This window comes from Pan troglodytes, chromosome 20 (assembly GCF_028858775.2).
Source record: "Pan troglodytes isolate AG18354 chromosome 20, NHGRI_mPanTro3-v2.0_pri, whole genome shotgun sequence".
In the NCBI taxonomy this organism is placed as follows: Eukaryota; Metazoa; Chordata; class Mammalia; order Primates; family Hominidae; genus Pan; species Pan troglodytes.
Genome location: NC_072418.2, coordinates 57,751,608 through 57,778,697, shown reverse-complemented (window position 1 = coordinate 57,778,697; position 27,090 = coordinate 57,751,608). Strand labels below are relative to the sequence as shown.

Sequence of the window (27,090 nt, the reverse complement as noted above, 5' to 3'; positions counted from 1 at the left end):
CCCATTATTTTTGATCTAGGATTGGTTAAATCCACAGATATGTTAGGCCAACTGTACGATACCTGAAAGCGATAGAAATAGGTAGAAAATAAGGACCAGGACAGACACCAGGGTTTATGAAGATCCAGCACCTGCGTTCAGAACAAGCAGTCCCTCTCCAAGCCTCAATGCCATTTCTTTTTTTTTTTTTGAGACAGAATTTTGCTCTTGTTGCCCAGGCTGGGGTGCAATGGCGTGATCTCGGCTCATAGCAACCCCCGCCTCCTGGATTTAAGTGATTCTCCTGCCTCAGCCTCCCGGAGTAGCTGGGATTACAGGTGTCTGCCACCACGTCCAGCGAATTTTTGTATTTTTAGTAGAGATGCTGTTTCACCATGTTGGTCAGGCTGGTCTCAAACTCCTGACCCTCAGGTGGTCCAACCGCCTCAGCCTCCCAAAGTGCTGGGACGACAGGCATGAGCCAGCGCCCCTGGCCTTCTGAATTTCTAAAGTCCTGGAGAGGACGCCTGCTTCCTCCTAGGACACAGTGTGGACCGATTTCCGCTCACCTCTGACTTCATCCTTTGCTCTCTCAGACAGATCCATTCGGTGCATCTTTTCAAAGACCTGGAGGCTCGCCATCTCCACCCAGTAGCTGTCACAATGGCTGGTGAGGATTTCTACCAGTTGCTTCCCATCAGCCTTGTCTACCTCCTTGTGGGGGATCTTCTGGAGCTCGTGTGCCAGGGAGAAGGTCGTGATCAGATACTTGAACTTGCTCAACTCATCCTGGCTGAGCTGCTCCAGGAGAGCCTGCAGGTTGAAGCCCATCTGCGCCGAAGACACCATCTTGTCCCACGTGGGAGCTGTGATGAGAATCAAGGGAGGAATGGAGAGGGATGGTGATTAGCACTCCTGTCTCCTGCTGTGCCATGAACAAGGACACTCACCATCTACCCTGCTTCTTCAAGAACAAACTCCCAGCCTGGGCAACATAGTGAGACCCCCATCTCCACGAAAAATAAGTTAGCAGTGGGTGGTGGTACATGCCTGTAGTCCCAGCTACTCAGGAGGCTGCAGTGGGAGGATTGCTTGAGCCTGGGAGACTGAAACTGCAGTGAGCCTTGATTGTGCCACTGCACTCCCATCTGGGCAACAGAGCAAGACCTCAACTCATTTTATTTTTATTTACTTATTTTTGAGAGAGTTTCACTCTGCAGCCCAGGCTGGAGTACAGTAGTACGATCTCAGCTCACTGCAACCTCTGCCTCCCAGGTTCAAACAATTCTCCTGCCTCAGCCTCCCGACTAGCTGGGATTATGGGCACCCACCACCACGCTCAGCTCCTTTTTTTTTTTTTTTTTTTTTTGAGACAGAGTCTCACTTTGTCACCCTGGCTGGAGTGCAGTGCTGCAATCTCGGCTCACTACAACCTCTGCCTCCCGGATTCAAGCAATTCTCCTGCCTCAGCCTCCCAAGTAGCTGGGATTACAGGCATTCACCACTGTGCCCAGCTAATTTTTTGTATTTTTAGTAGAGATTGGGGGGGGGGGGTTTCACCAAGTTGGCCAGGCTGGTCTCGAACTCCTGACCTTGTGATTCACCTGCCTCAGTGCCCAGCTAGTTTTTCTAATTGCAAAATAACCAGCTACTGTCAGGGTTTTCCCTGAGGGGCTGCTCAGGTTCTAAAAGTTAACCTATAAAGCGAAAACACTCTCTCATTATAGCAAAGTAGTAACACAACAATGAAAGGACAAGCATAGATCAGATAAGGAAGTGGGGAGCTATGTGGATCACCCAGGAGACAAGAAACTTCGTGAAAACTGGGGTGAATATGAAAATGCAAACACACAGCCAGGCGCGGTGGCTCACGCCTGCAATCCCAGCACTTTGGGAGGCCGAGGTGGGCGGATCGTGAGGTCAGGAGATCGAGACCATCCTGGCTAACACAGTGAAACCCCGTCTCTACTAAAAATACAAAAAATTAGCCGGGTGTGGTGGCAGGTGCCTGTAGTTCCAGCTACTTGGGAGGCTGAGGCAGGAGAATCGCTTGAACCTGGGAGTGGGAGGCAGAGGTTGTGGTGAGCTGACATGGCGCCACTGCACTCCAGCCTGGGGTGACAAGAGTGAAACTGTCTCAAAAAAAAAAAAAAAAAAAAAAAAGGCTTAAAGATAACTTAGCGGTGGAGCCTGGTCTCAGGACACAGGTGTGTGGCTTTTACTTTACTGAAGCTGGCCGGGGGGCCATGGCTCACACCTGGAACCCCAACACTTTGGGAAGCCAAGGTGGGAGGATTGCTTGGAGTTTGAGACCAGCCTGGGCAACATGGCAAAACCCTGTCTCTACAAAAAAATACAAAAAAAATTGTGCTGGGCATAGCGGCATGCACCTGTAGTCCCAGCTACTGAGGAGGCTGAGGTGGGAGGATCACCTGAGCCAGGGAAGTTAAGGCTGCAGTGAGCTGTGATCGCACCACTGCACTCCAGCCTGGTAAAACAAACAAAAACACAACACTGGGGGTGGTGGCTGACGCTTGTAATCCCCGCACTTTGGGAAGCTCAGGTGGGTGATCACTCCAGTCCAGAAGTTCCAGACCAGCCTGGCAACATAAGACCCTGTCTCTATTTTAAAAACAACAACAGGGCCGGGTGCGGTGGCTCACGCCTGTAATCACAGCACTTTGGGAGTCCAAGGTGGGAGGATCACCTGAGGTCTGGAGCTTGAGACCAGCCTGGCCAACATAGTGAAACCCTATATCGACTAAAAATACGAAAATTAGCCAGGTTGGTGACAGGCGGCTGTAGTCCCAGCTACTTAGAAGGCTGAGGCACGAGAATTGCTTGAACCTGGGAGGTGGAAGTTGCAGTGAGCTGAGATAGCGCCACTGTACTCCAGCCTGGGAAACAGAGCTAGACTTTGTCTCAAAAAAAAAAAAAAAAAAAAAAAAAAGGTGGCCGGGCGCGGTGGCTCACGCTTGTAATCCCAGCACTTTGGGAGGCCGAGGCGGGCGGATCACGAGGTCAGGAGATCGAGACCATCCTGGCTAACACGGTGAAACCCCGTCTCTACTAAAAATACAAAAAAATTAGCCGGGCGTGATGGCGGGCGCCTGTAGTCCCAGCTACTCGGGAGGCTGAGGCAGGAGAATGGCGTGAACCCGGGAGGCGGAGCTTGCAGTGAGCCGAGATTGCGCCACTGCACTCCCGCCTGGGCCACAGAGCGAGCTAGACTCCGTCTCAAAAAAAAAAAAAAAAAAAAAAAAAAAAAAGGCAGTAGCAACAAAAACTTTACAGAAAGGGTATAACACCTCTCTATATGATAGCTGTGAATAGCGTGAGAATGGCAACTGGCATAGGTATTTGCATAAGACTCAGGTCCGGAAGCTGGACTAGAATGATGGTAAGAGTCTCCCTCACCTCAGTGAATAAAAAACAATACCTTCTTTTAAGAGGACTCATTAGACAGAAAACCTTAGCACTGCCCAGGACTCCTCACACAGCAACCACAGCATCTGACCTGTTCCAACATTTTTTTTTTTTTTTTGGAGCTCTCTATAGCTCTATCCTAAATCCAAGAGAACAGAAATAAAAGCACACAAAACTATCCTCTTATGAGCCAACCTTAACTAGAGTCTCTCTAGATCTAAGCATCTGCTACTCTTTCCCCAATCAGAACCACTGAATTTTATTTTATTTTTTGAGACAGTTTCTCTCTTGCTGCGCAGGCTGGAGAGCAATGGTATGATCTAGGCTCCCCGCAACCTCCGCCTCCCGGGTTCAAGTGATTCTCCTGCCTCAGCCTCCCGAGTAGCTGGGATTACAAGCATGCGCTCCCACGCCCACCTAATTGTATATTTTTAGTAGAGATGGGGTTTCTACATGTTGGTCAGGCTGGTCTCGAACTCCCGACCTCAGGTGATCCGCCCGCCTCGGCCTCCCAAAGCGCTGCGATTACAGGCGTGAGAGCCACTGAGACAGGCAGAACCACTGAATTTCTAACAGAAGATTTAGGCCGGGCGCGGTGGCACCTGCCTGTAATCCCAGAACTTTGGGAGTCTGAGGCAGGAAGATCGCTTGAGCCCAGGAGTTAGAGACCAGCTTCGGCAACATACTAAGACCCTACATCTAGTGAGTCTCTACAAACAGTGGTAATAATAATATTATTAGCCAGAACAGATGTGGTGGCACCCTCCCACGGTCCCAGCTACTTCAGAGGCTGAGGTGTGAGGATTGCTTGAGCCTGAGAGGTCAAGGGTTCAGTGAGCCGAGATCCTGCCACAGCGCTCCAGCCTGGGAAACAGAGTAAGACCCTCAAAAAAGAGGGGAAAAAAAAAAAAAAAGGCTGGGCGCGGTGGCTCACGCCTGTAATCCCGGCACCTTGGGAGGCCGAGGCGGGCGGATCACGAGGTCAGGAGACTGAGACCAGCCTGGCCAACATGGTGAAACCCCGTCTCTAATAAAAATACAAAAAATTAGCCGGGCGTGGTGGCGGGCACCTGTAGTCCCAGCTACTCGGGAGGCTGAGGCGGGAGAATGGCGGGAACCCGGGAGGCGGAGCTTGCAGTGAGCCGAGATCGGGCCACCGCACTCCAGCCTGGGCGACAGAGCGAGACTTCGTCTCAAAAAAAAAATATATGAAATAAAAGGAGAAATTTTACCAACTGTGGAATGGAGAAATAAAGAAATGAAGTTGCAGAGTTGCCGGAGAGCTACTCACCTCTCAACAACTGGCCCTACTCTCCGGCGGCGATGAGGGCCGCAGGTTGAGAAAGCTCTAATAAGGCTTCTCTTTCGGCCGCAGCCCTGTGATTGGCCCTCGGGGCGTAATCGTTGCTGAGCACTTCCTGTATCCACCGGAATTACTGAGAGGTCTTTTGGGGGCGGGGGGTGTTGGGGGGCGGTTCTTCACCTGAGCTTCCCGATCTCCACCTGTGGTCCTCCATCTTGACTGCCTGTTAAACTTACCTATGTGGAGCCTCATTTCAAAGCACGAACGCCCAGAGATTCTGCTTGATTGGTTACACTGGGGCTGCCCAGACCCTGGAGTTCTTTCGAGAGTCCCAGATAATTGTGATTGCGGCCGAGGCTGAGAATCACCGCTTAGAAGCCTCAGCTGTGATTGGCTACCTTCTCCCATCACCCCAGGTATATTATTAATAAAAATCCAACCGTATTTCAAGTGAAATATCAATGACACGTCAACTATGAGACGCATGAAAAGCACCAAGTTCATCAGTTTCACATTCACAGTATTAATTTTTTTTTTTTAATGGAGTCTTGCTCTGTTCCCCAGGCTGGAGTGCAACGGCACGATCTCGGCTCCCCGCAGCCTCCGCCTGCCGGCTTCAAGCGATTCCCCTGCCTCAGCCTCCCGAGTAGCTGAGATTACAAGCATGCGCCACAACGCCTGGCTAATTTTTGTATTTTTTTCAGTAGAGACGGGGTTTTGCCATGCTGGCCAGGCTGGTCTCAAACTCCTGACCTCAGGTGATCTGCCAGCCTCACCCTCCTAAAGTGCTGGGATTACAGGCGTGAGCCACCGTGCCTGGCTGGCAGTATTAATTTTGTAAACATATAGCCGGGCGCAGTGGCTCACGCCTGTAATCCCAGCACTTTGGGAGGCCGAGGCAGGCGGATCACGAGGTCAGGAGATCGAGACCATCCTGGCTAACACGGTGAAACCCCGTCTCTACTAAAAATACAAAAAATTTGCCTGGCATGGTGGTGGGCGCCTGTAGTCCTAGCTACTCAGGAGGCTGAGGCAGGAGAATGGCGTGAACCCGGGAGGCGGAGCTTGCAGTGAGCTGAGATCGCGCCACTGCACTCCAGCCTGGGTGACAGAGCAAGACTCTGTCTCAAAAACAAACAAACAAAAAAGAAAGAAAGAATAAAAAGAAAGTGAGGGGCCGGGCGTGGTGGTTCATGCCTGTAATCCCAGCACTTTGGGAGGCCGAGGCGGGTGGATCACCTGAGGTCAGGAGTTCGAGATCAGCCTGACCAACATGGTGAAACCCCATCTCTACTAAAAATACACAAAAAATTAGCCAGGCGTAGTGGCAGATACCTGTAATTCCAGCTATTCTGGAGGCTGAGGCAGGAAAATCGCTGGAACCTGGGAGGCAGAGGTTGCAGTGAGCTGAGATCGTGCCATTGCACTCCAGCCTGGGCAACAAGAGCGAAACTCTGTCTAAAAAAAAAAAAAAAAAAAATGAGGGATGGAGGGAATAGGAAGGATGAATGAAAATGTGCAGGAGCAGTTTTCAGACTGCACATTTCAATAAATTCTTTTTCATTTTTTCATTTTTTTTTTTTTTTTTGAGATGGAGTTTTGCTCTTGTCGCCCAGGCTGGAGTGCAATGGTGCGATCTCAGCTCACTGCAACCTCTGCCTGCCGGTTTCCTGTGATTCTCCTGCCTCAGACTCCTGTGTAGCTGGGATTACAGGCAGGTACCACCACGCCTGGCTAATTTTGTAGTTCTAGTAGAGACGGGGTTTCACCATACCCTGTTGGCCAGGCTGTTCTTGAACTCCTGACCTCAGGTGATCCACCCGCCTCAGCCTCCCAAAGTGCTGGGATTACAGGCATGAGCCACTTCCCCCCACCGTTTTCTACCTTCTTAATATGGACACCCTACCATAATTTGGAGGTACTTTTTTTTTTGTTTCCTTTTTGAGACAGACTCTCGCTCTGTTGCCCAGGCTGGAGTGCAGTGGTGTGGTCTCGGCTCACTGCAACCTCTGCCTCCGGGGCTCAAGCAATTCTCTTGCCTCAGCCTCCTACAGGCACCTGCCACCATGCCAGGCTAATTTTTAGTACAGATAGGTTTTCACCATGTTGGCCAGGCTCTTCTTGAACTCCTGATCTGAGATCCACCTGCCTCGGCTTCCCAAAGTGCTGGGATTACAGGTGTGAACCACCACGCCCAGCCACAGTACCTTTTTAAAAAAATTTGTATTTTCCTTTATTTATTTATTTAGAGATGAAGTCTCTCTGTTGTTGCCCAGGCTGGAGTGCAGTGGCACGATCTTGGCTCACTGCAACCTCTGCCTCCCGGGTTCAAGTGATTCTCCTGCCCTAGCTGGGATTACAGGCTCCCGCCACCATACCAAGCTAATTTTGTATTTTTAGTGCACACGGGGTTTCACCACCTTGGCCGGGCTGGTCTTGGACTCCTGACCTCGGGTGATCCACCTGCTTTGGCCTCCCAAAGTGCTGGAATTACAGGCGTGAGACACTGTGTCCGGCCCTCTCCCCCTCTTTTTTAACTAGAGACTGGGTCTCACTTTGTACACCGGGCCGGTCTTGAACTCCTGGGCTCCATGGCCCTCCCGCCTTGGCCTCCCAGAGTACTGAGATTACAGGTGTGAGCCACTATGCCTGGCCCATTATTTTATATTTTAATATAAATATTTACATTTATAAATTTCCATCAGTGCAACAAACACATTTCAACAGCAATTTCACCACCACTCAGTTCTAGCATTTTAAAAAATGCCCTTTGTTATTTCTTCTTTGACCTTAGAATTATATAGAATATTTTTTTAAGACTCAAATGCATGGGATTAAGAAATTATCTTTTGTGCTGGGCATGGTGGCTCACGCCTGTAATCCCAGCACTTTGGGAGGCCGAGGCAGGCGGATCACGAGGTCAGGAGATCGAGACCATCCTGGCTAACACAGTGAAACCCCGTCTCTACTAAAAATTAAAAAAATTAGCTGGGCACGGTGGCGGGTGCCTGTAGTCCCAGCTACTTGGGAGGCTGAGGCAGGAGAATGGCGTGAATCCGGGAGGCGGAGCTTGCAGTGAGCCAAGATCACACCACTGCACTCCAGTCTGGGTGACAGAGCAAGACTCCATCTCAAAAAATAAAAATAAAAAAATAAACTATCTTTTGTTATTCTTGCTAACTTTTGTTCTATTGAGGAAATTGAGACTGTAATGTTAAGTAGCAACCCCAAGGTCACATAAATCTTGGGTGGCTGGGGAGAAGAATGGATTTAAACAGACTTCTGGTTGAGCGCAGTGGTTTAAGGCTGTAATCCCAGCACTTTGGGAGGCTGAGATGGGTGGATCACTTGAGGTCAGGAGCTCGAGACCAGCCTGGCCAACATGGTGAAATCCGGTCTCTACTAAAAATACAAAAGTTAGCTGGGTGTGGCGGCAGGCGCCTGTAATCCCAGCTACTCAGGAGGCTGAGGGAGGAGAATTGCTTGAACCCGGGAAGCAGAGGTTGCAGTGAGCCGAGATCTTGCCACTGCACTGCAGCCTGGGCGATAGAGGGAGACAACATCTCAAAAAACAAAACAAAAGAAACAAAAAAAACAAGAAACACCAGACTTCTGTTGGAATAAGTGAGTTTGGTTCGGGTAGATGGAACCTGCAAAGGGGTTTGGAGATCCAAAAGAGGAACTACGTGGTCAGAACAGAGTATCGGATGAACTGATAAGAAACCACAATTCAAAAACAATTCAACAAAATGCCCAGGTCTGTGAAAGCCTGTCTAAACCAGGCCTTGGGTCTCTGTGTACATTGCCTGCTTCTGACAAGGAGTCAGCCTTGTCAGCCTTGTCAGTCTGCAGCCGGGAGTTGGCTCCCAGGGTTGCATGGCTGGGAACAACAGAAGCTCAGGAGCGGACCTAAAACGGAGCAGTTGGGTAAAATGAAGCTGTCTCCATTTACTTTCTACAGACAGACATCCATGAGAGGATGAGGAGGTGTGCTTGCCTCCTGGTCAAGCACTAATTTTTTTTTTCCAAGCACTATTTTAATTTTTTTATTTTTTGTAGAAACAGGGTCTCAGAGTACTTGCTTTGGCAGCACATACACTAAAATTGGAAATGGGGGTCTTGCTATGTTGCCCAGGCTGGACTTGAGCTCCTGGGCTCAAGGGATCCTCCCACCTCAACCTCCCAAAGTGCTATCCACTCTGACCTCGTGATCCACCTGCCTCAGCCTCCCAAAGTGCTGGTGAGGGAAGAGAGAAACCGTCTCATATTGTTTTATATTGTTTTATACTCAGTACTTGTTTTAAGAAAAAAACAAGGAGGCCGGGCGCGGTGGCTCACGCCTGTAATCCCAGCACTTTGGGAGGCCAAGGCGGGTGGATCACAAGGTCAGGAGTTTGAGACCAGCCTGGCCAACATGGTGAAACCCCGTCTCTATTAAAAATACAAAAATTAGCCGGGCATAGTGGCGTGCGCCTGTAATCCCAGCTACTCGGGAGGATGAGGCAGCAGAATTGCTTGAATCCAGGAGGCGGAGCTTGCAGTGAGCCGAGATTGCGCCACTGTACTCCAGCCTAAGCGACAGAGCAAGACTCTGTCTCAAAAAGAAAAAAAAAAAGAAAAAGAAAAAGAAAAAAAAAAAGAAAAAGAAAAAGAAAAAAACAAGGAAGTGAAACCAAAGGCAGGTAGCCGGGCACCAGGCACCAGACCCAAAACCAGACCCGAAACCAGGCCTGGGCCTGCCTGGCGTAAACCTAGTAGATAAAAATCAACTCATGACTTAGAACCCGATGTTATCCATAGATTCCAGGCATTGTATAGAAGAACATTGTGAAACTCCCTGCCCTGTTCTGTTTCTCTCTGACCAGCAGTGCACGAAACCCCTGTTACGTATCCCCTAGATTGTTCAATCACGACCCTTTCATGCGCAGTCTTTAGTGTTGTGAGCCCTTAAAAGGGACAGAAACTGTGCACTCGAGGAGCTTGGATTTTAAGACAGTAGCTTGCCGATGCTCCCAGCTGAATAAAGCCCTTCCTTCTACAACTCGGTGTCTGAGAGGTTTTGTCTGTGGCTTGTCCTGCTACACTGGGATTACAGGCGTGAGCCACTGTGCCTGGCCACTAGTTATTATTATTATTATTATTATTATTATTTGAGACAGAGTCTCACTCTGTCCCTTGGGCTGGAGTGCAGTGGCCTGATCTTGACTCACTGCAACCTTTGCCTCTCGGGTTCAAGCGATTCTCCTGCCTCAGCCTCCAGAGTAGCTGGGATTACAGGTATGCACCACTATGCCCAGCTAGCTAACTTTTTGTATTTTTAGTAGAGACAGGGTTTCACCATGTTGGCCAGGCTGGTCTTGAACTCCTGACCTTGTGATTCGCCCACCTCGGCATCCCAAAGTGCTGGGATTAGAGGCGTGAGCCACCGCACCCGGCAATACTAGTTATTGTTAATGCTATTATTGTTACTGACATGTTCATTTTTACCTAGCCACTTTATTTTCCCACCTCTTTCTCCCTACTTCTCCTAAGTGTCAATGTTAGATAAGTCTGAAATTCTCTTTCCCTGTCCCTCTCTCTGTCTCTCTCTCCTTCTTTGTCTTTCTTTCACCTGAGACCCATAATCCTGGAGATAGCAAGTGTTTCAGGGAGAAAATCCCAAACCAAGCGATTCTCCTGCCCTAGCCTTCCAAGTAGCTGGGATTACAGGCTCCTGCCACCATACCAAGCTAATTTTGTATTTTTAGTAAAGACACGGTCTCACCACCTTGGCCAGGCTAGTCTTGGACTCCTGACCTCAGGTGATCCACCCACCTGGGCCTCCCAAAGTGCTGGAATTACAGGTGTGAGACACCGTGCCCGGCCCCCTCCCCATCTTTTTTAAATAGAGACTGGGTCTCACTTTGTACACCGGGCCAGTCTTGAACTCTTGGGCTCCATGGCCCTCCAGTGTGGAGGAGAGAAAATGGATTCCCTCCACCCTCCTAGGTTCTTTGGATGGGCTATGAATTACATTGACACAAAACAGTTTGACAGAAGAAAAACCAGATTCAATTATGTATGCACAGCAGTCCCACAAAAATGTGAGACTGGAGGAAGGGCCAGATGATTGAAGCTCATCTAGCTGCCTGAGCTACAGAAAGGAGTATAAGAGTGTAGGGTGAGGTGGCTCACGCCTGTGATCCCAGCACTTTGGGAGGCCAAGGTGGGTGGATCACCTGAGGTCAGGAGTTTGAGACCAGCCTGGCCAACATGATGAAACCCCATCTCTGCTAAAAATACAAAAATTAGCCGGTGTGGTGGTGTGTTCCTGTAATCCCAGCTACTCTGGAGGCTGAGGCAGGAGGATCACTGGAACCCAGGAGGCGGAGGTTGCAGTCAGCTGAGATCGCACCATTGTACTCCAGCCTGGGCTACAAAGGGAGACTCCATCTCAAAAAAAAAAAAAAGAAGAAGAAGAAAGGAGTAGGGATGTCCGTCCCGGTGGCTCACGTCTGTAATCTCAACACTTTGGGAACCGAAATGGGTGGATCACCTGACGTCAGGAGTTTGAGACTAGCCTGGACAACAGGGTGAAACCCAGTCTCCACTAAAAATACAAAAATTAGCCGGGTGTGGTGGTGTGCCCTGTAATCCCAGCTACTTGGGAGGCTGAGACAAGAGGATTACTTGAACCCGGGAGGCGGAGGTTGCAGTGGGCCAAGATCACGCCACTGCACTGCAGCCTGGGAGATAGAGGGAGACCCTGTCTCAAAATAAAATACATACATACATACATAAATGAAAAGGCGTAGAGACTTGGAGCTTCTGGGGGTGGTGGAGGCAAATTAAGGTATGATAAAAGGGGGAAAAGTTGCTGGGTTCACGCCTGTAATTCCAGCACTTTGGGAGGCCAAGGCAGGTGGATCACCAGAGGACAGGAGTTGGAGACAAGCCTGGCCAACATGGTGAAACCCCGTTTCTACTAAAAATGCAAAAAATTAGAAGGCGTGGTGTTGGGTGTCAGTGATCCACCTGCCTCGGCCTCCCAAAGTGCTGATATTATAGGCGTGAGCCACTGCGCCCGGCCTTTTTTTTTTTTTGAGGGAGAGTCTTGCTCTGTCTCCCAGGCTGGAGTGCAAAGGCACAATCTCAGCTCACTGCAACCTCCGCCTCCCGGGTTCAAGTGATTCCCCTGCCTCAGCCTCCCGAGTAGCTGGTATTACAGGCACCTGCCACCGCGCCCAGCTAATTTTTGTATTTTTTTAGTAGAGATGGGATTTTGCCATGTTCACCAGGGTGGTCTCAAAGTCCTGACCTCAAGTGATCCGCCTGCCTTGGCCTCCCAAAATCCTGGAATGACAGGCATGAGCCACCATGCCCAGTCCTGTTTTTCCTACTTTCACACTCAACACAGAATACTTCACCAAAAATGTATGTTTCTCCCCACCAACAACCAGTTCTCCAGCAGAGACCAGCTGGGTGTCCTCTCCTTTGATTTAGTTCTGACACTCCCTACCTGGGGACAGCATCAGATCCCAAAGGTTCAGGGCTGAGTCCCACAAGACTGACTGACTGACTTCCTTCCTTCCTTCCTTGTCCCACAAGACTGACTTCCTTTCCCTCCCTCCCTTCCCTCCTTCTCTCCTTCCCTCCTTCCTTCCTTCCTTCCTTTCTCTCCCTCTGTTGCCCAGGCTGGAGTGCAGTTGCGAGATCACGGCTCACTGTAGCCGTGACCTCCCAGTCTCAAGTGATCCTCCTGCCTTGGCCTCCCGAGTAGCTGGGACTACAGGCATGCACCATCACAGTTGGCTATTTATTTATTTATTTATTTTTGAGACACAGTCTTGCTCTGTCATCCAGGCTGGAGTGCAGTCCTGTCATCTAGGCTGGAGTGCATTTTTGCGATACAAAAATTAGCCAGGCATGGGAGCGAACATCTATAATCCCAGCTACTCGGGAGGCTGAGGCTCGACAATCCCTTGAACCCAGGAGGTTGAGGATCACAGCTCACTGCAACCCCAGTCTTGCCGTGTCGCCCAGGCTGAAGTGCAGTGGCACGATCTTGGCTCACTGCAACCTACGACTCCGGGGTTCACGTCATTCTCCTGCCTCAGCCTCCCGAGTAGCTGGGACCACAGGCGCCCACGACCTCCTGGCTAACTTTTGTATTTTTTGTAGAGATGGGGTTTCGCCATGTTAGTCAGGCTGGTCTGACCTCAAATTATTCACCCACCTCAGCTTCCCAACATGCTGGGCTTACAGCCACTGTGCTCAGTCGAAATTTTGTATATTTGATCAAGAAGAGGTTTCGTCATGTTGTCCAGGCTGGTCTGGAACTCTTGAACTCAAGCAATCCACCTGCCTGGGCTTCCCAAAGTTCGGGGATTCCAGGCATGTGCCACCATGCCTGGCCCAAGACTGCTCTTCCTAAAGAAGAAAATTATTCCAGTGATTTTATTTATTTATTTTTGAGACAGAGTTTCACTCTTGTTGCCCAGGCTGGAGTGCAATGGCGTGATCTCGGCTCACTGCAACCTCTGCCACCCGGGTTCAAGTGATTCTCCTGCCTCAGCCTCCTGAGCAGCTGGGATTACAGGCACGCACCACCACACCCAGCTAATTTTTTTGTATTTTAGTAGAGACGGGGTTTCTCCATGTTGGTCAGGCTGGTCTCAAACTTCGGACCTCAGGTGATCCGCCAGCCTTGGCCTCCCAAAGTGCTGGGATTGCAGGCGTGAGCCACCGCGCCCGGCCACCAATGATATTTTTTAAAAGCAAGTAAGGACGAGCTGGGCATGGTGGGTTCTTGAATCTCATACCAGAAAGAATTCAGGGCGAGACTATGGAGTAAAGTGAAAGCAAGCTTATTAGGAAAGTGAAGGAGTAAAAGAATAGCTACTCCATAGACAGCAGCCCATAGGGCTGCTGGTTGCCCTTATTTTTTTTGAGATGGAGTTTTGCTCTTGTCGCCCAGGCTGGAGTGCAGTGGCGTGATCTTGGCTCACTGAAACCTCTGCCTTGAATCACTTGAGTTCAAGTGATTCTCCTGCCTCAGCCTCCTGAGTAGCTGGGATTACAGGTGCCTGCCATCACGTCTGGCTAATTTTTGTATTTTTAGTAAGAGATGGGGTTTCACCATGTTGGCCAGGCTGATCTCGACCTCCTGAGCTCAGGTGATATGCCCGCCTCGGCCTCCCAAAGTGTTGGGATTACAGGCGTAAGCCACCACGTCCGGCCTTGGTTGCCCTTTTTTTTTTTTTTGAGACGGAGTCTCGCTCTTTCACCAGGCCAGAGTGCAGTGGCACTATCTCGGCTCACTGCAAGCTCCGCCTCCTGGGTTCAGGCCATTCTCCTGCCTCAGCCTCCCGAGTAGCTGGGACTACAGGCGCCCGCCACCACGCCCAGCTAATTTGTTGTATTTTTTTTAGTAGAGATGGGGTTTCACCGTGTTAGCCAGGATGGTCTCAATCTCCTGACCTCATGATCCACCCGCCTGGCCTCCCAAAGTGCTGGGATTACAGGCGTGAGCCACCGCGCCCGGCCGGTTGCCCATTTTTATGGTTATTTCTATGGATATGCTAAACAAGGGGTGGATTATTCATGCCTCCCCTTTTTAGACCGCATAGGGTAACTTCCTGACATTGCCATGGCATTTGTAAACTGTCATGGGGCTGCTGGGAGTGGAACGGTGAGGACAACCAGAGGTTACTCTCGTCACTATCTTGGTTTTGATGGAGTTTGACTGGATGCTTTATTTATTTATTTTTTATTTTTTTGAGACGGAGTCTTGCTCTGTCACCCAGGCTGGAGTGCGGTGGCGCGATCTCGGCTCACTGCAAGCTCCATCACCCGGGTTCACGCCATTCTCCTGCCTCAGCCTCCTGAGTAGCTGGGACTACAGGCGCCCGCCACCAAGCCCGGCTAATTTTTTGTATTTTTAGTAGAGACGGGGTTTCACTGTGTTAGCCAGGATGGTCTCAATCTCCTGACCTTGTGATCCGCCCGCCTCGGCCCCCCAAAGTGCTGGGATTACAGGCGTGAGCCACCGCGCCCGGCCTGGCTGGATTCTTTATTGCTTCAGGAGGAGACCACCCCTCATATTGTCTTATGCCCAATTTCCACCTCCAAAGAAAGAAAAAGTAAAAACTAAAAGGCAGAAATGAAATCCACAAGCAGACAGCCCCGCGCCCCAGGAATGAAATCCACAAGCAGACATCCCGGCGCCCCAGGAATGAAATCCACAAGCAGACAGCCCCGCGCCCCAGGAATGAAATCCACAAGCAGACAGCCCCGCGCCACACCCTGGGCCTGGTAGTTAAAGATTGACCCCTGACCTAATCGGTCATCTATAGATTACAGACATTGTATAGAAAAGCACTGTGAAAATCCCTATCCTGTTTTGTTTGGATCTGATTACCGGTGCATGCAGCCCCCAGTCACGTACCCCCTGCTTGCTCAATCGATCACGACCCTCTCACGCGCACCCCCTTAGAGTTGTGAGCCCTTAAAAGGGACAGGAATTGCTCACTTGGGGATCTCGGCTCTTGAGACGGGAGTCTTGCCGATGCCCCTGGCCGAATAAACCCCTTTCTTCTTTAACTCGGTGTCTGAGGAGTTTTGTCTGTGGCTGGTCCTGCTACATTGCGACCTGTGTTATCAGCAAGGTCCTTATGACCTGTATCTTGTGCTGACTTATCTCATCCTGTGACTTAGAATGCTTTTTTTTTTCTTTTTACTGCAACCTCCGCCTCCCCGGCTCAAGCGATTCTCCTGCCTCAGCCTCGCAAGTAGCTGGGATTACAGGCACGAGCCACCACGCCTGACTAATTTTTGTATTTTCAGTAGAGACGGGGTTTCACCATGTTGGCCAGGCTGGTCTCAAACTCTACTTCGGGTAATCCACCTGCCTCGGCTTCCCAAAGTGCTGGGCCACCGTGCCTGGCATTTTTGTTTTTTTGTTTTTTTTGGAGAATGCCTTAACTGTCTGGGAATGCAGCCCGGTAGGTCTTAGCCTTATTTTAGTCAGCTCCTATTCAAGATGGAGTTGCCCTGGTTACACGCCTCTGACAGTAGGTCCGTTGCCCAATGCACGCTGTGAGTCAATTTGCCGGGTCACTGTGTTGCAGAAGAGAAGGAAGTTTAATCACAGGACTGAGGAATGAGGAGATGGGAGGAAACCTCCAATCCATCTGCCCCAGAAGTTTGGGTCTAGGGTTTTTTTTTGTTTTTTGAGATGGAGTTTTGCTTTGTCACCCAGGCTGGAGTGCAGTGGCAGGATCTTTGCTCACTGCAACCTCCGCCTCCCAGGTTCAAGTAATTCTCTTGCCTCAGCCTCCTGAGTAGCTGGGGTTACAGGCACCCGCTACCACGCCCGACTAATTTTTTGTGTTTTTAGTAGAAACGGGGTTTCACTATGTTGGCCAGGCTGGTCTTGAACTCTTGACCTCAGGTGATTCACCTGCCTTGGCCTCCCAAAGTGCTGGAGTTACAGGTGTGAGCCTCTGCACCCGGCCAGGGCTAGGGTTTTTAAGTGTTTTGGTGTGGGCCAGAGTGTGGCCATGCTGACTGCTGGCGGAGACAGGGACATGAAGACGCGGTGTTCTCATGCTGATCCCATTCCTCGCTGGGGTCTTCAAACTGGTTAGTGTCAGCTATTTGGCTGGAATTCAAGGTCTGAAACCATCCTTAAACAAAAGCCTTATAATTCTAATGTCCCAGAGTTTATCTGTAGGAACCGTGCAGATACAAATTCGTCTAATGGGGCCGGGCGCGGTGGCTCACGCCTGTAATCCCAGCACTTTGGGAGGCCGAGGCGGGCGGATCACGAGGTCAGGAGATCGAGACCATCTTGGCTAACACGGTGAAACCCCGTCTCTACTAAAAATACAAAAAAAATTAGCCGGGCATTGTTGCAGGCACCTGTAGTCCCAGCTATTCGGGAGGCTGAGGCAGGAGAATTGTGTGAACCCAGGAGGCGGAGCTTGCAGTGAGCAGAGATTGCGCCATTGCACTCCAGCCTGGGCGACAGAGCGAGACTCCGTCTCAAAAAAAAAAAAAAAAAATTCATCTAATGACCCTGCTGTCAGAAATCCTATCTACAGCAATGATGAGGAGGCAAAAGTGCAGTGTCTAGAGCCACGTGATACACAGCAGCCAGGACGTGGGCCAGAGTGCAGCCTGATTCACATTTTTTCATTTTTATTTTTTTTACTAAAAGCGGGTTTTCATTTTTTGTTTTGTTTTTGTTTTTAGTTTTTTGAGATAGAGTCTCACTCTGTCGCACCCAGGCTGGAGTGCAGTCGTGCGATCTCGGCTCACTGCAACCTCTGCCTCTGCCTCCCAGGTTCAAACAATTCTGCCTCAGCCTCTCGAGTAGCTGGGATTACAGGCATTGAGCTACCATGCCCGGCTAATTTTTGTATTTTTGTAGAGACGCAGTTTCACCATGTTGGCTGGCTGGTCTCAAACTCCTGACCTTAAGTGATCCATCTGCCTCAGCCTCCCAAAGTGCTGGGATTACAGGCCTGAGCCACTGTGCCTGGTCTACAAAGGATATTTTTGTGGGGAAAAGAAAGAGAGATCAGATTGTAACTGTGTCTGTGTAGAAAGAAGTAGACACAGGAGACTCCATTTTGTTCTGTACTAAGACAAATTCTTCTGCCTTGAGATGCTGTTAATCTATGACCTTACCCCCAACCCCGTGCTCTCTGAAACATGTGCTGTGTCCACTCAGGGTTAAATGGATTAAGGGCTGTGCAGGGTGTGCTTTGTTAAACAGATGCTTGAAGGCAGCATGCTCCTTAAGAGTCATCACCACTCCCTAATCTCAAGTACCCAGGGACACAAAAACTGCGGAAGGCCGCAGAGACCTCTGCCTAGGAAAGCCAGGTATTGTCCAGGGTTTCTCCCCATGTGATAGCCTGAAATATGGCCTTGTGGGAAGGGAAAGACCTGACCGTCCCCCAGCCCGACACCCGTAAAGGGTCTGTGCTGAGGAGGATTAGTAAAAGAGGAAGGAACACCTCTTTGCAGTTGAGACAAGAGGAAGTCATCTGTCTCCTGCTCGTCCCTGGGCAATGGAATGTATGGGTGTAAACCCCGATTGTATATTCCATCTACTGAGATAGGGGAAAACCGCCTTAGGGCTGGAGGTGGGACTTGAGGGCAGCAATACTGCTCTGTAAGGCATTGAGATGTTTATGCGTGTGCATATCTAAAGCACAGCACTTAGTTCTTTACCTTGTCTATGATGCAGAGACCTTTGTTTATGTGTTTACCTGCTCACCTTCTCTCCACTATTATCCTATGACCCTGCCACATCCCCCTCTCTGAGAAACACCCCAAAATGATCAATAAATACTAAGGAAACTCAGAAGCTGGCGGGATCCTCCGTGTGCTGAACGCTGGTCCCCTGGGCCCCCTTTTTTCTTTCTCTATACTTTGTCTGTGTCTCTTTCTTTTCCAAGTCTCTCCTTCCACCTAACGAGAAATGCCCACAGGTGTGGAGGGGCAACCTGCCCTTTCATATTTTAAAGGATGCAAATGAACAGCCAAGGAAGAGATGCGTAGGGGGAGGTTTAGAGGAGCCCAAAGTGCAGAAGCTTCTGTCCCTGTGGACCTGGGGTGCACCACAGTCCTGGCACACGGATGCACCCGGGTTCACCAACCAGGAAGCTCTTCTGAACTCTTTCCTGGTTTTTTTTTTTTTTTTTTTTTTTTGAGACAGTCTAACTCCGTCACCCAGGCTGGAGTGCAGTGGCGCTATCTCAGCTCACTGCAGCCTCTGCCTCCTGCGTTCAAGTGATTCTCATGCCTCAGCCTCCTGAGTAGCTGGGTCTACAGGTGCACTCCACCACGCCTGGCTAATTTTTTATTTTTTGTAGAGCCAGGGTCTTGCTATTTTGTCCAGACTGGCCTAGAATTCTTGGGCTCAAGCAATCCTCCCATCTAGGCCCTACCCAAAGTGTTGGGATTACAGGCATGAGCCAAATGACGCCCGGCCCAAACCCTTTTCTTTTGAGGTTTATGGAGGATTCCTTAGGTGGGCAATGCTGATCACATAGCTGGCAGTTCATAATCAATTCAACCTTCAGCCCCTCTCCCCTCCCTGGAGGCCACTTGGAGCCTGGGGCTGAAAGTTCCCAATGTCTAATCACTGATGGTTTCTTTGGCAGCCAGTCCCCCGCACTTGTGGGGTTATCTAGGGGCTTTCCAAAAGTCACCTCATTTACATAAACTCAGGTGTGGTTGCAGGGCCTGGGTATGCATAACAAGAGATACCTCTTTCATGTTTATCTCTCCATAGCTGCTCTAGGACTAAAGGCCAAATGTTTTAACAAAATATACTCTCTCTCTCTCTTTTTTTGTCAGCTAGAATATAATTTATTTTTATTGTTTTTATTTTCTTTTTTTTCAGAGAGGGAGTCTCGCCATATTGCCCAGGCTGGTCTTGAACTCCTGGACTCAGGCAGTCCTCCTGCCTCAGCCTCCCAAAGTGCTGGGATTACATTCATGAACCACTGCGCCTGGCCATCTTTTTTTTTTTTTTTTTTTTTAAAGATGGTGTCTCTGTCTCCCAGGCTGGAGCGCAGTGGTGCAATCTCGGCTCACTGCAACCTCCAACTCCCAGGTTCAATCAATTCTCATGCCTCAGCCTTCTGAGTAGCTGGGATTACAGGTGCACACCACCATGCCTGGCTAATTCTTTATTTTTAGTAGCCAGGGGTTTTTTGCCATGTTGCCCAGGTTGGTCTCGAACTGCTGACCTCAGATGATCCAGCTGCCTCAGCCTTCCAAAGTGCAGGGATTACAGGCATGAGCCACCATGCCAGGCCTCCATAGTGCCTGTTTCTGTAGATGGCACGCTGCAACTGATATATACATCTTCATTTGTGGGACCATTTGCTTCCATTAAATTAACAGTTTAAACAACCAAAATTCTGTGCTGAATGTTTTCCACAACATACACTGTTTTATTTAAAAACAATTTTAGGCCAGGTGTGGTGGCTCATGCCTGTAATCACCTGACATCAGGAGTTTGAGACCAGCCTGACCAATATAGTGAAACCCTGCCTCTACTAAAAATACAAAAAATTAGTTGGGCATGGTGGCATGTGCCTGCAGTCCCAGCTACTTGGGAGGCTGAGGCATCAGAATTGCTTGAACCTGGAAGGCAGAGGTTGCAAGAACCGAGATTGCACCACTGCACTCCAGCCTGGGCCACAGAGCAAGACTCCATCCAAAAAAAAAAAATTAAATATCAGTTATCTATTTATTTTTTTGAGACTGGGTCTCACTCTGTGGCCTAGGCTGGAGTGAGGTGGCCAGTCACAGCTCACTGCAGCCTCAAACTTCTGGGCTCAGGTGATCCTCCCACCTCAGCCTCCTGAATAGCTGGGATTACAGGTGCAGCCCATCATGTATGGCTAATTTTTTTTGTTTTTGTTTTTGAGACAGTCTTGCTCTTGTCACCCAGGCTGGAGTGCAATGGCGTGATCGTGCCTCACTCACCCTCCACCTCCCTAGTTCAAGTGATTGTCCTGTCTCAGCCTCCCGAGTAGCTGGGATTACAGGCACCTGCCACCACACCTGGCTAATTTTTTGTATGTTTAGTAGAGACAGAGTTTCACCACGTTGGCCAGTCTGGTCTCCAACTCCTGACCTCAGGTGATCCACCCGCCTCGGCCTCCCAAATTGCTGGGACTACAGGCATGAGCTACCACGCCCAGCCTATGCATGGCTAATTATTAAATATTTTTGAAGAGATGGCATCTTGCTATGTTGCCTAGGCTGGTATCAAACTCCTGGCCCCTAGGGATCCACTGGCTTAGGCCTCTCAGCCTGCTGGGATTTATAGGCAGGAGGCACCACAGTTGGCCACAAAGTAGACTTATTGTATTTGTAACTTAGGAAGTCATGGGAGTTTTTGTCCTCTTTTTAAAAAATTTTTATTTATTTTTGTTTAATTTTTTTTCTCTACAAGAGTTTTAAAAGCTGGGAGCCAGGTACCCTGCAAAACCCAAAATGTGTATTTCCTGTTCTGTTGCCTATCACACCTGGCCCGGGTGCTCTAGGAAGGGAATTGCACATTAATCTCACCTGGGGAGATTCAGCAAGCCGTAATTCTCCAAAGCCCACTGAAGCCCAATTACAGCCGAATCCCTGAGGATGGGGCCCAGGTGATGTCAAGGTGAGCCTGAGGTCAGTGGTTGGGAGCCACCCAATGTTAATCTCAGTGGGGCGGCTCCACCCTGGGCGGGAAAGCTGTCTCTCCACCCCGCGTACCAAGGGCCAGAGACCTCCCCTTTTTATCCGTTCCCTTTGCAGGAAACACAGGCTGGAAGCAAGACCTGACCTGAGGGAGGTGAGTGCTGGTTCTTGCATCGATTTCTTTGTCTTCTCGTTTAAGGGAGAAGAAGTTATTGGTTGAGTTTCCACCATAGCCCTTCCCAAGCCTTAATGGTTGGTGCGAGGATGCTGGAAGGATCTTTGATTTTTTTTTTTTTTTTTTTTGAGATGGAGTCTCCCTCTGTCGCCCAGGCTGGAGTGCAGTGGCGTGATCTTGGTTCACTGCAAACTCCGCCTCCTGGGTTCACCCGCCATTCTCCTGCCTCAGCCTCCTGAGTAGCTGGGACTACAGGCACGTGCCGCCACGCCCAGCTAATTTTTGTATTTTTAGTAGAGACGGGGTTTCACCATGTTGGCCAGGCTGGTCTTGAACTCCTGACTTTAGGTAATCCGTCTGCCTCGGCCTCCCAAAGTGCTGGGATTCCAGGTGTGAGCCACCGTGCCTGGCCTAATGTTGTCTTAAGGACTTCTATTCAAATATAGTTTAGAGGAGTTCAGGAGATTGAGACTAGCCTGGGCAACATGGTAAAACTCTGTCACTACAAAAAAATACAAGGCCAGGCACAGTGGTTCATGCCTGTTATCCCAACACTTTGGGAGGCCGAGGCGGGTGGATCACTTGAGGCCAGGAGTTCGAGACTGGCCTGCCCAAAATGGTGAAACCCTGTCTCTACTAAAAACACAAAAATTAGCCAGGTGTGGTGGTGCATGCTTGTAATCCCAGTTACTTGGAAGGTTGAGGCAGGAGAATAGCTTAAACCTAGGAGGGGGAGGTTGCAATGAGCTGAGATCGTGCCACTGCACTCCAGCCTGGGAGACAGTGCGACTCCATCTCAAAAAACAAAGAAGGCCAGACCTTGTGCTGTGTCCAAGCTACTTGTGGGGTGAGGTGGGAGGATCACCTGAGCCAGGAGGTGGGGGCTGCAATGAGGTGTGATTGAGCCACTGCACTCCAGCCTGGATGAGATGAAGACCCTGTTTAAAAAAAAAAAAAAAAAAAAAAAAAAAGTAGGCTGGGCGCGGTGGCTCACGCCTGTAATCCCAGCACTTTCAGATCACCTGAGGTCGGGAGTTTGAGACCAGCCTGACCAACATGGAGAAACCCCATCTCTGCTAAAAATACAAAATTAGCTGGGCGTGGTGGCACATGCCTGTAATCCCAGCTACTCGGGAGGCTGAGGCAGGAGAATCACTTGAACCCGGGAGGCAGAGGTTGCGGTGAGCTGAGATTGCGCCACTGCACTCCAGCCTGGGCAACCAGAGTGAAATGCCGCATCAAAAAAAAAAAAAAAAATGTAAATGGCCAGATGCGGTTGCTCACGCCTGTGATCCCAGGAGTTCGAGGCCAGCCTGGCCAACATAGAGAAACCCTGTCTCGGCCGGGTGCAGTGGCTCACGCCTGTAATCCCAGCACTATGGGAGGCCGAGGCGGGCAGATCACGAGGTCAGAAGATCGAGACCATCCTGGCTAACACGGTGAAACCCCATCTCTACTAAAAATACAAAAAAAATTAGCTGGGCATAGTGGCGGGCGCCTGTAGTCCCAGCTACTTGGGAGGCTGAGGCAGGAGAATGGCGTGAACCTGGGAGGCGGAGCTTGCAGTGAGCCCAGATCGCGCCACTGCACTCCAGCCTGGGTGACAGAGCAAGACTCCGTCTCAAAAAAAACCAAGAAACCCTGTCTCTACTAAAAATACAAAAACTAGCCAGGCGTGATGCGGTGCGCCTGTAATCCCAGCTTCTTGAGAGGCTGAGGCACTAGAATCACTTGAACCTGGGAGGTGGAGGTTGCAGTGAGTCGAGATTGTGCCACTGCACTCCAGCCTGGGCAACAGAGGGAGACTCCATCTCAAAAAAAAAAAGAAAAAAAAATGTACTTGGGAAAAAAAATACTTGGCCAGGCCTGGTGGCTCATACCTGTAATCCCAGCACTTTGGGAGGCTGAGGTGGGCAGATCACCTGAGGTCAGGAGTTCAAGACCAGCCTGGCCAACATGGTGAAACCCCATTTGTACTAAAAATACAAAAAAAATTAGGTGTGGTGGCGCATACCTGTAATCCCAGCTACTTGGGAGGCTGAGGCAGGAGAATCGCTTGAACCCGGGAAGAGGAGGTTGTGGTAAGCCTCGCACCATTGCACTCCAGCCTGGGCGACAGAGCAAGACTTTCTGAAAAAGAAAAAAAAAACCCTGAATTTTTCTTTTCTTTTTTTTTTTTTTTGAGAGGGAGTCTCACTCGCCCAGGCTGGAGTGCAGTGGCGCGATCTCAGCTCACTGCAAGCTCCGCCTCCCAGGTTCACACCATTATCCTGCCTCAGCCTCCCAAGTAGCTGGGGCTACAGGCGCCCGCCACCATGCCTGGCTAATTTTTTTTTTGTATTTTTAGTAGAGACGGGGTTTCACCGTGTTAGCCAGGATGGTCTTGAGCTCCTCACCTTGTGATCTGCCCGCCTCGGCCTCCCAAAGTGCTGGGATTACAGGCGTGAGCCACCGTGCCCGGCCTTTTGTTCGTTCTTTTTACCAAGTTAGCCAGGCTGGTCTCGAACTCCTGGCCTCAGGCGATCTGCCCATCGCGGCCTCCCAAAGTGCTGAGATTGCAGGCGTGAGCCACCGTGCTGGGCCAGATTTTCAGTCTCTTAATTCAGTCTATGGAATATTTTACCACTCGCTGTACAGCAGGAACAGTCTTGTTCTTGGCACACAGGAAACTGTGGTTTCATTTAATGATGGTAACTCGTGAACTGTTTTTTCTTTTCTCCCTCCAGTTCTTCAGCCTTAACCTAAGGTCTCATACTCGGAGCACTATGACATCGCCCCAGCTAGAGTGGACTCTGCAGACCCTTCTGGAGCAGCTGAACGAGGATGAATTAAAGAGTTTCAAATCCCTTTTATGGGCTTTTCCCCTCGAAGACGTGCTACAGAAGACCCCATGGTCTGAGGTGGAAGAGGCTGATGGCAAGAAACTGGCAGAAATTCTGGTCAACACCTCCTCAGAAAATTGGATAAGGAATGCGACTGTGAACATCTTGGAAGAGATGAATCTCACGGAATTGTGTAAGATGGCAAAGGCTGAGATGATGGGTAAGTAGAACCTGGGGTGTCCTGGTCATTTTTTTTTTTTTTTTTTTTTTTTTTGAGATGGAGTCTCGCTCTGTCGCCCAGGCTGGAGTGTAAGGCTGGAGTGCAGTGGTGAGATCTGGGCTCACTGCAACCTACGCCTCTGGGTTCAAGTGATTCTCCTATCTCAGCCTCCGGAGTAGCTGGGATTACAGGCGTGTTCCACCACACCTGGCTAATTTTTTTTTTTTGTATTTTTAGTAGAGATGGGGTTTTGCCATGTTGGCCAGGCTGGTCTTGATCTCCTGACCTTGTGATCTGCCCACCTCAGCCTTCCAAAGTGCTGTGATTACAGGCATGAGCCACCATGCCTGGCTGACACTTTATGTACAATAATGTCTGATTTACGAAGTGTAAATTACTGTGTCAGGCTTACATCTAAGTATTTTACAGAGGACGGACAGGTGCAAGAAATAGATAATCCTGAGCTGGGAGATGCAGAAGAAGACTCGGAGTTAGCAAAGCCAGGTGGGTAAATACGGTCCTGTGGTCATGAGTTTGGTGTTTGAGAGCGTGCAAGGTGCATCACTTCTTCCTGGTTTTATTCATTTCTGGCTTTTTTTTTTTTTTTGAGATGGAATCTTGCTCTGTAGCCCAGGCTGGAGTGCAGTGGCTCCGTCTCTGCTCATTGCAACCTCCGCCTCCCGGGTTCAAGCAATTCTCTGCCTCAGCCTCCTGAGTAGCTGGGATTACAGGCGGCCGCCACTACCCCCAGCTAATGTTTTGTATTTTTAGTAGAGATGGGGTTTCACTATCTTGGCCAGGCTGGTCTTGAACTCCTGACCTCAAGTGATCCACCCACCTTGGCCTCCCAAAGTGCCGGGATTACAAGCATGAGACACCGTGCCTGGCCCTCATTTCTGGTACTTGACTAAGTAATTTTCAGAAGAGCATCATCATCAACCTCAACTGTCCTATGGGCTGTCACTGTAGGTGAAAAGGAAGGATGGAGAAATTCAATGGAGAAACAATCTTCGGTCTGGAAGAACACCTTTTGGCAAGGAGACATTGACAATTTCCATGACGCCGTCACTCTGAGAAACCAACGGTTCATTCCATTCTTGAATCCCAGAACACCCGGGAAGCTAACACCTTACACGGTGGTGCTGCACGGCCCCGCGGGCGTGGGGAAAACCACGCTGGCCAAAAAGTGTATGCTGGACTGGACAGACTGCAACCTCAGCCCGACGGTCAGATACGCGTTCTACCTCAGCTGCAAGGAGCTCAGCCGCATGGGCCCCTGCAGTTTTGCAGAGCTGATCTCCAAAGACTGGCCTGAATTGCAGGATGACATTCCAAGCATCCTAGCCCAAGCACAGAGAATCCTGTTCGTGGTCGATGGCCTTGATGAGCTGAAAGTCCCACCTGGGGCGCTGATCCAGGACATCTGCGGGGACTGGGAGAAGAAGAAGCCGGTGCCCGTCCTCCTGGGGAGTTTGCTGAAGAGGAAGATGTTACCCAAGGCAGCCCTGCTGGTCACCACGCGGCCCAGGGCCCTGAGGGACCTCCAGCTCCTGGCGCAGCAGCCGATCTACGTAAGGGTGGAGGGCTTCCTGGAGGAGGACAGGAGGGCCTATTTCCTGAGACACTTTGGAGACGAGGACCAAGCCATGCGTGCCTTTGAGCTAATGAGGAGCAACGCGGCCCTGTTCCAGCTGGGCTCGGCCCCCGCGGTGTGCTGGATCGTGTGCACGACTCTGAAGCTGCAGATGGAGAAGGGGGAGGACCCGGTCCCCACCTGCCTCACCCGCACGGGGCTGTTCCTGCGCTTCCTCTGCAGCCGGTTCCCGCAGGGCGCACAGCTGCGGGGCGCGCTGCGGACGCTGAGCCTCCTGGCCGCGCAGGGCCTGTGGGCGCAGATGTCCGTGTTCCACCGAGAGGACCTGGAAAGGCTCGGGGTGCAGGAGTCCGACCTCCGTCTGTTCCTGGACGGAGACATCCTCCGCCAGGACAGAGTCTCCAAAGGCTGCTACTCCTTCATCCACCTCAGCTTCCAGCAGTTTTTCGCTGCGCTGTTCTACGCCCTGGAGAAGGAGGAGGAGGAGGACAGGGACGGCCACACCTCGGACATTGGGGACGTACAGAAGCTGCTTTCCGGAGAAGAAAGACTCAAGAACCCCGACCTGATTCAAGTAGGACACTTCTTATTCGGCCTCGCTAACGAGAAGAGAGCCAAGGAGTTGGAGGCCACTTTTGGCTGCCGGATGTCACCGGACATCAAACAGGAATTGCTGCGGTGCAAAGCACATCTTCATGCAAATAAGTCCTTATCCGTGACTGACCTGAGGGAGGTCTTGGGCTGCCTGTATGAGTCTCAGGAGGAGGAGCTGGCGAAGGTGGTGGTGGCCCCGTTGAAGGAAATTTCTATTCACCTGACAAATACTTCTGAAGTGAGGCATTGTTCCTTCAGCCTGAAGCATTGTCAAGACTTGCAGAAACTCTCACTGCAGGTAGCAAAGGGGGTGTTCCTGGAGAATTACATGGATTTTGACCTGGACATTGAATTTGAAAGGTAAGAACTGTTTTCCCATCCCACGCTCCACTAGGAAGAGGCCAGCGTCTCCTTTGCCCTGTCACTTACTGTCAGAATTTCCCTCTGGCTGGACTTCTTTCCAGCTTCACGTTCAACGTGGAGACACGACTTGGCAATTAGGAATTGGGGCTTTTTTTTTTTTTGAGACGGAGTCTCGCTCTGTCCCCCAGGCTGGAGTGCAGTGGCGTGATCTTGGCTCACTGCAAGCTCCGCCTCCCGGGTTCAAGTGATTCTCCTGCCTCAGCCTCCCCAGTAGCTGGGACTACGGGCGTGCACCACCTTGCCCAGTTAATTATTTTATTTTTTTGGAGAGATGGGGGTCTCAGTTTCTAGCCCAGGCTGGTCTTAAACTCCTGGGCTCAAGAGATCTTCCCACTTTGGCCTAGCAAAGTGTTGGGATTACAG

General features: G+C 50.3%; 2 protein-coding genes across 5 annotated transcripts in view; one reads left to right on the top strand and one right to left on the bottom strand.

The window, feature by feature from the left end:
- Positions 1–5,014, bottom strand: part of NLRP2 (NLR family pyrin domain containing 2) — a 33,679-nt gene extending 28,665 nt beyond the window's left edge. Inside the window, exons 1-2 of the mRNA XM_001175085.7 lie at positions 4,697–5,014; positions 549–845 (exon numbers count right to left, since the gene is read on the bottom strand). Of these exons, the coding sequence (XP_001175085.1) occupies positions 549–828 (280 nt within the window). The 5' untranslated portion in view covers positions 829–845; positions 4,697–5,014. The remainder of the gene's footprint in view (positions 1–548; positions 846–4,696) is intronic.
- Positions 4,848–27,090, top strand: part of NLRP7 (NLR family pyrin domain containing 7) — a 37,121-nt gene continuing 14,878 nt past the window's right edge. Inside the window, exons 1-6 of one of the 4 annotated variants that reach the window (XM_054674190.1) lie at positions 4,848–5,124; positions 20,673–20,879; positions 21,017–21,053; positions 23,801–24,116; positions 24,546–24,620; positions 25,086–26,664. In XM_054674190.1, the coding sequence (XP_054530165.1) occupies positions 20,872–20,879; positions 21,017–21,053; positions 23,801–24,116; positions 24,546–24,620; positions 25,086–26,664 (2,015 nt within the window). In that variant the 5' untranslated portion in view covers positions 4,848–5,124; positions 20,673–20,871. The remainder of the gene's footprint in view (positions 5,125–20,672; positions 20,880–21,016; positions 21,054–23,800; positions 24,117–24,545; positions 24,621–25,085; positions 26,665–27,090) is intronic. The other 3 variants (XM_054674192.1, XM_054674189.1, XM_054674191.2) reach the window with 3 other exon arrangements.